This window comes from Mustela erminea, chromosome 13 (genome assembly GCF_009829155.1).
Source record: "Mustela erminea isolate mMusErm1 chromosome 13, mMusErm1.Pri, whole genome shotgun sequence".
Taxonomy (NCBI): domain Eukaryota; kingdom Metazoa; phylum Chordata; class Mammalia; order Carnivora; family Mustelidae; genus Mustela; species Mustela erminea.
This window is the reverse complement of record NC_045626.1, coordinates 46,631,664-46,643,875: the sequence shown is the minus strand read 5'-3', so window position 1 is coordinate 46,643,875 and position 12,212 is coordinate 46,631,664. Positions and strand designations below refer to the sequence as shown.

At 44.1% G+C, this 12,212-nt stretch overlaps 1 protein-coding gene across 1 annotated transcript in view; it reads right to left on the bottom strand.

Moving 5' to 3' along the window:
* Positions 1-11: 11 nt before the first annotated feature.
* The window catches only part of OSBPL1A (oxysterol binding protein like 1A), a 230,070-nt gene continuing 217,869 nt past the window's right edge, over positions 12-12,212 (bottom strand). Inside the window, 7 exon segments of the mRNA XM_032309390.1 lie at positions 12-1,197; positions 5,016-5,106; positions 6,330-6,453; positions 7,002-7,118; positions 9,133-9,259; positions 9,496-9,585; positions 10,437-10,544. Coding sequence (XP_032165281.1) covers positions 1,095-1,197; positions 5,016-5,106; positions 6,330-6,453; positions 7,002-7,118; positions 9,133-9,259; positions 9,496-9,585; positions 10,437-10,544 — 760 coding nt within the window. The 3' untranslated portion in view covers positions 12-1,094.

The window sequence follows — 12,212 nt, the reverse complement described above, 5'->3', positions numbered from 1 at the left end:
ACGCTTTATGGGAACATTCTAAAGCCTTTATTTAGCATCAGGTAGATTATTTCATTATAACACTTGTTAACTTCAAGACAGCAATTAAAATAATTTACTGGCAGCTACCTAAAGCCCCTTGGAGCAAGATCTCAGTCTGGGGTTGGGTGGATAAATACCTAAGATTAATGTACCCCAATTAAAGGGGCAAAACTACTGTACAGTAGGTCTCCATACATATTTTAAGTACATGGGTGCCTTGCAAACTTGAAATGCACAAGACCTCCTTTTATATAGTTTGGTACTTATAATACATGAGTGCAACTTAATGTCTCTGGTGGCATTTGCCACAAAGTCGAAGCATTTAAAAAGGTTTGTCATTATGTAATGAGATGATTAGAATCTATTTCTAGGGCATTTTTGTGTATTGCTAGATTTTATACAAATTTTCAATTCAAACACTTTAATTCTAAGGACCCAGATTACAGAAAATTATAAAAGTAAATTTAGAGAAATAAGTGAAATACCTTTTCCAGTTCAAATCAGGAACACCTGTTCTGAATATTCAGGTACTTTTTCTTTTCTGATGTGGGAAGGGGGAAACTGGAGAGGATTAGTATGAAGAAAAGCCATCTTTTAAATATAATCTTTACAAAATGACATAACCTTCTCTGCATTTGAGCACATAAACATTGTATAGAAGAGTTCTAAACATTTCAAAGTTACATCTAAAACATTCAAGCATGACGGCATAAAAATATTCAAAATAACTTGATTTGGGATTATTATATAATTCCATAAAGCTGAAGTTACAGTTGGGTATAAACCTTCCATAAATATGGCAACAACAACCATAAAAAGCATTATTCTCCACACTGTTTCTCTTACCTCTATAAAACAGTATTTCAAATCAGTAAGTCTATTTGGATAGCAAATTACCCATTTTTCCTGACTTTCATCACCAATATCACCTTATGCCCTATATTTGTTGGGTGAAACGCAAGTTATGAACGGGTTTTTTGTTTTCTTAAAAGATGAGTAGAAACCAAGGAATTTAAAAACATAGGTTTAAGACTTATTTGTAGATTAGCCAAACGCCCTGACTTGTCTGCACTTTAATAAATGTCAGGCAAATTGAAGTAGTTTCTGTCCCAGTAGCTGCCCGAGTAAAGCCAGTCCTGTGCTCCATTGTAGGGGTTAGGACCTTGATGGAACCACCTGTTTAAAGAGAAAGGACAAGATTGACGGGTGGGAATCATTTAAAGGGCTCCTGCACTAGCGCCTACACTAGCGCCTGCAGCGTTTCCCCTCACTCTTGAGTTAGGGATTTCCAAAGAGACTTTTAAAGAAGTCCTGCCATTTTTAGAGAGCACCTAGGTAGAGTAATATTCCAAAAGATGTAGTGACATCACACAAAAGGTCTACGGATTTTTCCAAAGCATTTGGCAGAGTACTCAGCAGAAGTAGAACCTTCTGTATAGTAGGGGTGTAAGAACAAATCTATTGGTCTGATGGTCCTCTAGCCCCATCCCTTATCTTCCACCAGAAGGCATTTTTGGGGGAAGGAATTAGGAAAAGGAAATGAACCTCTACAATATACCTATAGTACGGGATTCAGAGTTAATGCCCTTAAACTCAAAGAGGGAGTGGAATGTCAGAGAAGCTAAATAACTTGTGCAAGCTAATAACTGGTATCAAACTTAAATTTGATTTTAAACTCCATGATTTTTAAATATATTGTGCTACACCGAATCCACTGAAATTACTCCTAATCTTCCTGGGTCTCCATTTTCCTCATGCTAATACAGCTTCTTAGGTCTCACCTCGCGGTTAAAATCCCGATTGGTCTTTAATCCTGCATAGAGCTGCTTTAATCATTTCCTTGCCCTTTAAAATACCACCTATTTCCCACAGTCACAGCTCCCTTCAGGCTAGGGAAATGTAAAATTACTTGCCCCAAAAAGGTTCACAATTAAATTTGTGTCATATTTTTTCTAAGTATGATTTTGGTTTTAGAGTAACACTGAAAAAGTTTCACAGGTCTTTCTAAAAAAAAAAAAAAAAAAAAAGTAAGAAGCAATTTAACTACTAAAATGAGTTTAGATATGTTTGGTAATTCCCCAATGCTCTTATTATCCCTATAGCAGCACAAAACGCTCTTAGAGGGAAAAAAAGCTTCAGATCAGGCAGATTCCTTGAAGGATCACATGATAAATGCCCATTAGACCACATTTACTAAGAATATTAATATCTAAATTCTCTATTTAGATTTTGGGACCTTTTCCCAATTAGAAAATTTAAGTCTACTTTAAATGATCAGGATATATCAGATCTGGTTAACCAGACTGAAAATATATTTAAAAACCATTACTTAGGGGGGGCGCCTGGGTGGCTCAATGGGTTAAGCCTCTGCCTTCGGCTCAGGTGTTGATCTCAGGGTCCTGAGATCGAGCCCTGCATCGGGGGGGCTCTGCTCAGCAGGGAGCCTGCTCCCCCCACCTCCCTCTGCCTGCCTTCTGTCTGCCTACTTGTGATTTCTCTGTCAAATAAAATCTTTAAAAAATAATAAAATGAAAAAATTTAAAAAATTATTTGTCAAAGTCAAAATTCTGTCTAATAATATAAAGTATATAGTTATACTCCTTTCAGTCCCCAAAGTCCGAGCAGTAATAGCACTTTTGTAGTTAGGCTTAGCAAAGTCAAGCGTTTCAGAAAAGAAGACACATCAAACTCAAGGTAATAAAAAATAAGAAAATGAACCAAGCCTCAGGTCATGTGCCACGGCGTAGACAAAGTTCTCTAAAGACCATGTCTGCAACCGCAGCCTCTCTTTGGAGGGCGTGTGCCCTCGGAGGGAGTCCAAACACTGCACTAGAGGGGAGCACCGCAGAGCCCATCGATGGTCTGATGCACAGGACCAGAGTTTCCTTCAACTGCTAGTTCTCCTAATTTTGAGCACTGGTGTCTGGAAACCTCTGCTGTTATCATCCTACACCTCCCAAATACACAGAAAGTCCAGGGGATTTGTCTTTCTAAACTCACATTTGAGACAATCACCAGTAACAGGAAGAGGAGCGTAAGATTTCCTTGCTACCACCTTTTATTCAGGATCTTGGGTCTCCAGAGTCTGTGGGCCCGCGTCAGTGAAACAGCAGACTACCAAGTGTGAATTCTGCGCGTTGCTCAGACTATCGGGGAGACACACCGCCAACATTCCTGCCTCAACCTGTCACCCGCCTCTCCCCACCCCCGCCCGCCGCCACTTCACATCCTGTCCCTCACCTGTCCCTCCACTCCCTCCGCGTACCTGACCCGGTGAGGAGCCCTCTAGGAAAACAGGTCAGGATTATAAGCAGCCATTTTCAGATGCAGGGACTGTCATTACAGCATGAAAAAGTCTGGAGCCTATACTCTCTTCGGGTGCCTCCTCTGTTAGCGGAATACCAGCTCCGAGTGTGGAGGAATTTAGGACAGATTCTAACAGGTCTCTGGGTCTGATTTCTCTGAAGGCCAGTTAGCTCTAACGAGCAGAAAACGTTCCTACACAAACCGCCCTGCCTCACTTCCAGCTGAACCACGCCACTCAAACACGTCATCAATCCTGAGAAGAACCCAGTCAGAGAACGTGAACTCCCCTTACAAAAGAGCTCAAAGCAGATGCTTTTGACAAAGAGCCAGTGGGATCATTTCAAAACCACGTATATTCACACAGGCACAAAGGAGCGCCGGTGGAGGAGAGGCCTGAGGTGGTGACTCAGGGCGGCACCTGGTCTGGCTTTCAGGCTGCCACACCGCTGTCTGGAGCCCACTGCTCTCCGAACGCTAAGACTCTGATAGTAAAAATTCTTAGTAGACTTTGCACTTACTTTGTACACCTGAAAATGTGACCAGAAAAATACAGGAGCTAATAATTAGAAATATGATACAAAAGTGGGCTTCTGCAAAAGAGATGAGAAATAATGATAAAATGAATCCAATCTTTTCAAGGGGATCGGAGGGGAGCTTGTAGCTTTGCCTGAAGGACTGATGGCGGTGGAGGCTCCAGTCACAGGGCTTGGGCTCAGTAGCTGTGTGTCCTCAAGCAAATCCCCAAAACGAAATACATCAGCATTTGTTTTCCTCTGAACAACGAAGGGGTTTCCGGACCACTTTCAAACAGTATTCCACAGAGGTCTAGGAAGCTGGGGTCCATACAGAATGGGAGAAGGGGAGGGCCGGCCGTGTCCTGACCACCCCCCAGCCCCACCGCAGCAGCTCTGCCCCCATGAGTTCTGTATTTGCAGATTCTTTATGCGCTCACTGGCAAAAGAGATTTTTAACGCTAACCAAGCCCCAAAACCACAAGATTAGATGAAATCTAAGGTCATTTCCAATTGCAATTAAGTTTTCCTAAGATGCAAAAGGGCTATCAAATAATGTCTGAATGCTTGCAAAAGTATGTCCCTATAGCCTCTATAATTTATTTAATGACTTTGAATTACAATGGTTTCTACTATGTAATATAAATTTAGAAAATGTTTTTATCCTATTCCTGTTTACAAGTGATTCTATTATTCAATAAAGTCACTATGCAACTCCTGACTCTTAAAAAAACAAAATTTCCAAAACTAAGAAATTTTGTGGCCCACTTTCTATTTCTGAATGGAATCCAAGATGTTACTTTATACAACTCCTATTTCAGGTGCATGTCAAATCCCCTGTGTTTGGAAGAGTAATGGCAACGGATACACATAGTAGCAAATGGCTTTGAACCTATTTTCATGCCCCAATGTGTCATTCTGGATTTTACTTTCCTTTCCCTCTTACAACAAGAAAAAGACAGGACTTCACCAGACATGGAAGGCAGACGGTTTGCTTAAACCACTTATCTACAATAATCATGTGGGAATATTTAAACCTTAATTTCCGAATAGCCCTTTTCCTTTGTCACACATGCAAGTCTTGCAGCTCGAGTACCCGGGGAACCAGCTGTTCACTCCAGGCCTGGGAATGTGCTGCAGCCCCATGCCAGCCCCGCCCCGCACAGCCGCACGCACCTCGTTTTCCAGTCCTCCTCCGACTTGGACCTGTTCTTGCGGGCTGCTCTTTGCTTTTCCTCCAGTCGTTTTTTTTCTTCACTAGCTTGATCTAAGGTACAAACATGGGTGGAAACCAGTCATCCTATAGGTCCAGACTGCTGGGCTCAGTAATGCTACAGATAAGCGTCACCCACATGCATTCACATGAGTTCTCTGTTTTATCAGAAAACCAACATTACGTTAAAATTTTAACACGGACCCAAGGTAGGAAGAGGCAGAGCTGGCACTCAAGACCTAGTCGTCTCCTTCTACAGTCTCACCCTGAACAACCTCTGTATTTACCAAAGAACCTGATTATTCTTTTTTGAAGATTTATTTATTTATTTATTTGACAGATCATAAGTAGGCAGAGGGGCAGGCAGAGAGAGAGGGAAGCAGGCTCCCTGATGAGCAGAGAGCCTGATGCGGGGCTCGATCCCAGGACCCTGAGATCAAGACCTGAGCTGAAGGCAGAGGCTTAATCCACTGAGCCACCCAGGTGCCCCAACCCTGCTTATTCTTAAGGCCAAAAAAATTATGTTAAGCTTCAGTGAAAAATTGGGTGGAAAAACTGAATAAATGTGAAATTTTTCTTAATCCTTGGTGAGACCTCACAGAGCTCCTTCATGTTGCGTCATAAGAAATTCAAACAGTTTTTCAAAATCCGGGCGCACTGTCTCACTGATCCTGATCACTCAAAGGGAGCACCAAGGTACTGAGACAGGGACTCTCGACCTCAGTGTCCCCACATCTCACGCCACCGGATTCTCTGTGAGGCCGTCCCAGGCGCTGGAGGACGTCTGGCAGCATCCCAGCTCCAACCACCAGATGCGGCAGCAGTTCCCCAGCCATGAAACTCTCCAGACACGGCCACATGTCCCCTGGGGGTAAGAATGGCTTCCCTTTTGAGAACCACTGAATTAGAAGAAATGTAACACCAGCTAAAAATGTCGTAATTAACCAAGGCCACGCTCTTTTTTGAGGTTCACAAGTACTTAAGTTCTGAAATAATACAGTGAACTAATTAGTATATAGTTTCAAGTTGATAATGACGCTATTCTTTTCTCAAATTCCCCTCTGACACTTAAGATCTGTCTCTGGCCATATGGAGTATATTAAATTGTCAGGGAGGATCACTGAAATAATGAATCTAAATGTAAGCTACAAATTTAGATGGAATTTTAATTAAAACGATCTCCCAGAGAGAGACGACAAATACTTGTACCACAAGATGCAAACACTCATGAAACTCCTTCCCCCCAAGGGAGGCTTCACCATGACCGCTCGCGTTACCTATCTCTCCGTTTTCCATGGCTCTGATGTCAGGCCGCAACCTGCAGTCTGTCTTCGGAATCACGCCCTCCATGTCCTTGTCTACTTCATTCAAAACCATTGCAAAGCTAGTAAAATTATACATCTGAAAGGCAGCAAAATGTCTGAATTAACATGTAGCAAGGCATAACGCACCCTGAGAACCCCTGAAGACAGCAGGACTTGACAATGACCTCCCTCCGTCTTGTGGCGACAACCACCAGCCTTCTCGGACCGCCCGGCTAATGTTCTCAGTGAGGTCTGAACCACCCATGAGTGCTCGTCTGAGAGAGATCTCAGAGCAGGCCACACAGATAAGTATCCTCTATCCCTGTCAACCTGAAGTAGAACTATAAGCAAAAGCAACATTCTTTTTGTACGTCATTAAAATCCGTACTTGCTGGATCTGGGGGGCTCAAGCCTCAAGTGTCTGCATCACCCCGTGTGCGCTGACAGCCAGTCTTACTCCTCAGTTATTCCCGAAGAAGCCTCCCAGAGTTGCACCCCGACAGACGCCAGCAGGGATGGCCAGCGTGGGCACGGACTCTTGGGAACAAGGGACCAGGCGCGCGGGAGCCCGCGGAGGCACAGCCTCGGGGACAGAGAGCCAGGGACAGAGTGCAGGGGGCTTTCCTTCGCGGAGCGCGGTCTCACCTGGGCAGAATTGGGAGGCCGAGGGGCTATTCGCCACAGGAGAACACTGCCAGGGATCACAAACACGCTTTCAGAATCTGGCATCGGCATCTCATCCGACTCCTCAGAAGTGCTCACCTACAAGAGCCGACAGACCGACCCGATTACAGCAGCTGAGGAAGGACCCGCCCGCAAGCTGCGCAGCAGCCACCGCGTCTGCGCTGCTGCTGATGGTCATCACCGCTCTTTACTACAGGGTCTTTGTGTTTTTAAAGCTTTTTTTTTTTTTTTCTTAAAGACAAAATAACTCAGTGGAATGTTAACTGGGCAGTGAACTACATGTAGCAATGACACAAAACCAGTAGGGTCAGCAAATGTGGAACCACTGGGTGAGCTGCTTCAGTGAACATACGGTTTACAGAACCACGGCAGGGAGGCAACAGCGCCACGGCGACAAGCCTGCCGCAGCATCCGAATGCACACAGGGACCTCGGGAGCCAACAGCAGCTCTGTGCACACAGACAAGGGGCCTGGACAAGGAGTGAATGAGGGGGAGGCTCTCTCTCTCTCAGGGGGAAGGCCACTTGTCTACAAAGACTGACCAGGATGACAGGACAAGAGGGACATTTCCTGGGACTTCGCCAACTCTGTAAGGGGGCGGACACCACGTGTGTGGGTGAGGCTGTCATTGCCAGGGTGGCCTTGCACTGGTCGGTGAGGCTGTCAGGAGCTTGTGTCAGGCTCCCAGCACCCTGGCACGTGTCCTTCTCGGGGCCCGTCCGTTCTGTCCCTGCTGCAGGGCAGGGTCGGTGCACCTGCCCCCAGAAGGGAAAGCAGGCGGGCGAGGGGTGTGGGGGGAGAGCAGCCCTGCGTGCAGGGCGATGCGGGGAAGGAGCCAGAACCGGGCAGAGAAGCGTGTTTGCAGGAGTTTTTTTTTGTTTTGTTTTTTGTTTTTTTTTTAGATTTATTTATTTATTTATTTGACAGAGAGAGAGATCACAAGTAGGCAGAGAGAGAGAGAGAGGAGGAAGCAGGCTCCCTGCTGAGCAGAGAGCCCGATGCGGGGCTCGATCCCAGGACCCTGAGATCATGACCTGAGCCGAAGGCAGTGGCTTAACCCACTGAGCCACCCAGGCGCCCCTGTTTGCAGGAGTTTAATAAAAGTTTTAATAAAACTTTCCTTTGCTTCAGGACCCTGGTTCACTTGATTTACAAAGGAAGCCCCTCATAAATATGCCTATTTTTAAAGACGGCTTCTCAGGGGAGCTGGGAGGCCAGGCAGCTGGGCCGGAGGAGCTTCACTCTGAGCAGAGTACCCCGTGCTCCTTATAACAGTCAACTCGTTTCACATACTATGTTCTATTTTGATCCCCATTTTACAAATGAAGGCGCTGAAGGTGCCAGAGTGAAGGTGGGAAACCTGAGACTCTCCCCCATCAATGGTGGAGAGGATTCCTTCCAACAGTTTGTGTACTTAACCACAGTGCCAGCTCCTGGGGAGTAACCAGCCCACAGATACCTCCTGTCCCAACAGGAGCCCCTGCCCCATCCCCCCACTCCCCTGCACAGGGCAGAGGGACAGCGGTGCGCTCAGTACGAGGCTCCCCAGGGCCTGCGGCAGGTGGCCATGAGCCTCGCATGTGCAGAACCAACGGTCTCACGGAGGTTGCACCAGCAATGACCCCCGCACTGTGCTGGTCTTCAGTTCGGTGGTGTAGATACCAGAGAGCGCGAGCACGCAACAAAACAGCTAACAGGTGTGAAAATGTAGGAAACAATTTGGGAGGCAGTTTTAAACACTCAACTGATCTCAGCTTCTAAGGCAGGTAAACACAAAAAAAGAGATCATTTGTCCAAGGAGAACACCCATTTCCCAACATGAAGTGACTCCAATCACCAACCCCCTGCACAGAGCTACAGAAGTGGCAGGCGCCCAGGTCTGTGGACAGTAAAGGCAAGCAAAGATTCAAGGCTGCAATGCAACTATATCTCAATTAAATAAAGATGATGCAGGCAGAAAAATTATGTGCATTAGCAACAAGTTTAAAAAAAAAAGTTTAACCTATGACCCATAACAGGCCACCTCTAAAAGTATTAGTACAAATTCAAGAGCCCAGTGATTCCTTCCACACTGCCTTAACAGGGTGTTCACCTGTTTGCTGTTTTTCTTCTCTTCGGTATTTTTCTTATCATTTTTTTTGTAGGCATCAAAAGTGGCCGGGTCAACACTGTATAAACATTCAGTCCATTTCCCATAGAGGGCACAGAGCTTCTTTTTGCTGTCAAGAGAGATTGACATTCAGCCAACAATTAAACCAGTGTTTTGCTGTAATCGAATCTTACTATGAAGATGCTTATGAATCAGATTCTTTAAAGAAACACATTTCCTTAGAAGAAAAAATTTTCAACTCACTGAAATGCTTGTTTCTTAGGTTATGGCAGATTTTAATACTGACATTTTATTTAGCAGAGGACACCTATACTAACTACTCAACGTTTAAAATGGAAACTTTACCTTTTATCTTGAATGTAGCCTTCGACTTTGTGTAATTCCTTACCAAAAAGGCCGCATGGCTTAAAATTCAACACACACTTGTCTCCAGTCCTGTGAAGAAGACACTAAGCTCAGCTGACCATTCACCACGGAAGCAGCGGCAGAGAAGCATGCGGAAGGTGACCTTTCTAGAGCAGCTACTCTACATGCCAGGCCCCACACAGAGGTTATCGTGACTGATCCTCAGTTAGTGCTGGACTCACCATCAAGAAAAGGTGAGCAAGGCTCGTGAAGAGCAAGAGACAAGGGAAGCAATGCTGCCGTGGAACAGATCTGTGTGCTGAAGCCCTCACTCTCAACGCGATGGTACCTGGAGGTAATTCAGTCACGAGGATGGAGTCCTCATTAAGTGAGACTACTGCGCCATGTGAGGAGATGAAGAGACGGCTGCTGCAAACAAGGGAGACAGCCTCCACCCGACCTCAAGGCTGCCAGCAGCACCCTGACCCTGGACTTCTTAGCCTCCAGAACTGGGAGAAAGAAATTTCTACTGTTTAAGCCGCCCAGTCCATCGTGATCTGTTAGTGCAGCCCAAGACGAGTAAGATGCCTGACTAAGGGCACAAAGTAGGGTTTGAACCCAGCTCTTTTTAACTCTCCTGTTCTTCCCACCTCATGCCTCTCTGTGAATAATACAAACCAAGTATTATAAACACAATGAGCTGAGGATGAAATTATAGTTTCATCTGTGAAAACTCAAGAGTTCACCCAGTCTTCCCTAATCAGAAACTTTAGTGAACTCCATTCATTACACCAATGAGCTTCTATTTGCCCAAAAGCCCCACTGCCTGGTTCTTAAATTATCAGAGAACTTTACTAGGGCTTTCAAAAAAAAAAAAAGAAGTCCACTGGCATGGGTTGGTGACAGTTGAAGGGATAGATAAGAACCCTAACGCATCTTACTTGTGGTTTGTGATTTCCACATTGCCATACTGCTCAATCCAGAGTTTACCCACAATGATGTTATGCACACAGCATGTAGGATTTGTCCATGTGTATGCTTCCCCGTGTCTGGAAAACAAAAACCAAAAACCCAGGGGAAAAAAAAAATAGAGAAACGTTATTTTGTTTTAAAAGTGCATTTGTCTCAAATGCCATTACTCAGGATAACAAATCAAAAGGCTGGACATTCCTAAGCTCTAAGACTTCAAAACCTCTATTGATGCTAACTCACAATAAAATAGGCTATTGTCTGACTTTTCTTGTTATTTCTTAAAAGGATCAGAAGCTTAAGAGAAAAGTCTACACTTTCACCAATTACAAATGAACTATGTATATACCAGTCTATCTGGTTTCATTGTATTTTGCAGATACTGCCTTTTTTTTTTTTTTTTTAAATATACAAATTGAAGGTCTGTGGCAGCCCTGCATCCAGCAAGTCTACTGGCACCATTCTTTTTTTTTTTTTTTTTTTTTAAGATTTTTATTTATTTATTTATTTGACAGACAGAGATCACAAGTAGGCAGAGAGGCAGGCAGAGAGAGAGAGAGAGAGAGAGAGAGGGAAGCAGGCTCCCTGTGGAGCAGAGAGCCCGACGCGGGGCTTGATCCCAGGACCCTGAGATCATGACCTGAGCCGAAGGCAGCGGCTTAACCCACTGAGCCACCCAGGCGCCCCAACTGGCACCATTCTTCCCACAGCACTTGCTTACTTCGCGTCTCTGTATCTCATTGTGGTAATCCTTGCAGTACACCAAAGTTTTCATTATTACTATATATGCCACGGTGGTATGTGATCAGTGATTGGGACTCAGTGAAAGCTCAGACAGTGTTTTGAATTAGTACTTTTGTTTTCTTTGGGTAAATACCCAGTAGTGCAATTTCTGGACCATATAGTAGTTCTATTTTTAATTTTTTGAGGAACCTCCACTTTTTGGTGATTTTAAATACTACTGCTATAAACATCTGTAGACAAGTGTTTGTGAAAATGTAAACTTTCATTCCTCTAGATAAACACCTAGGTGGGCCTGCTGAGTTTGTATGGTAAACCTACAGTTAACTTTGTAAGAAACTGCCATACTTTATGCTGGAAATAAAAAAAAAAAAAAAAAAAAGAAACTGCCATACTACTCTCCAGAGTGACTCTACTATTTTATATTCCCACCAACAACATTTCTAGTTATGGTGCATCCTTGTCAGCAGTTGGTATTATCAGTTTTACAAATTATTATTATTATTATTATTTTTTTCTAGAGTCCCATTCGGTAAGAGACTTTTTTTTTTTTTTTTAAGATTTTTTTTTTTTTTTGGACAGAGAGAGATCACAAGTAGGCAGAGAGGCAGGCAGAGAGAGAGAGGAGGAAGCAGGCTCCCTGCCGAGCAGAGAGCCCGATGTGGGACTCGATCCCAGGACCCTGAGATCATGACCTGAGCCGAAGGCAGCGGCTTAACCCACTGAGCCACCCAGGCGCCCTACAAATTATTTTGATTTTAGCCATTCTAATAGGTGTGTTTGTTATCTCGCTCTGATTATAATTTTGCATTTCTCTAATGACTAATGCTATTGAGATCATCTCATGTGTTTATTTGCCTTCTCTATATCTTTTGGTGAAGTATCTGCATCATTTGCCCAATTTCTTATTGAATTGTTCCATTTTTTAATTGCTAAATTTTGAGAATTTTTTATATATTCTGGCTACAAGTCCTTGTTGGATATATGATTTGCAAATGTTTACCCAC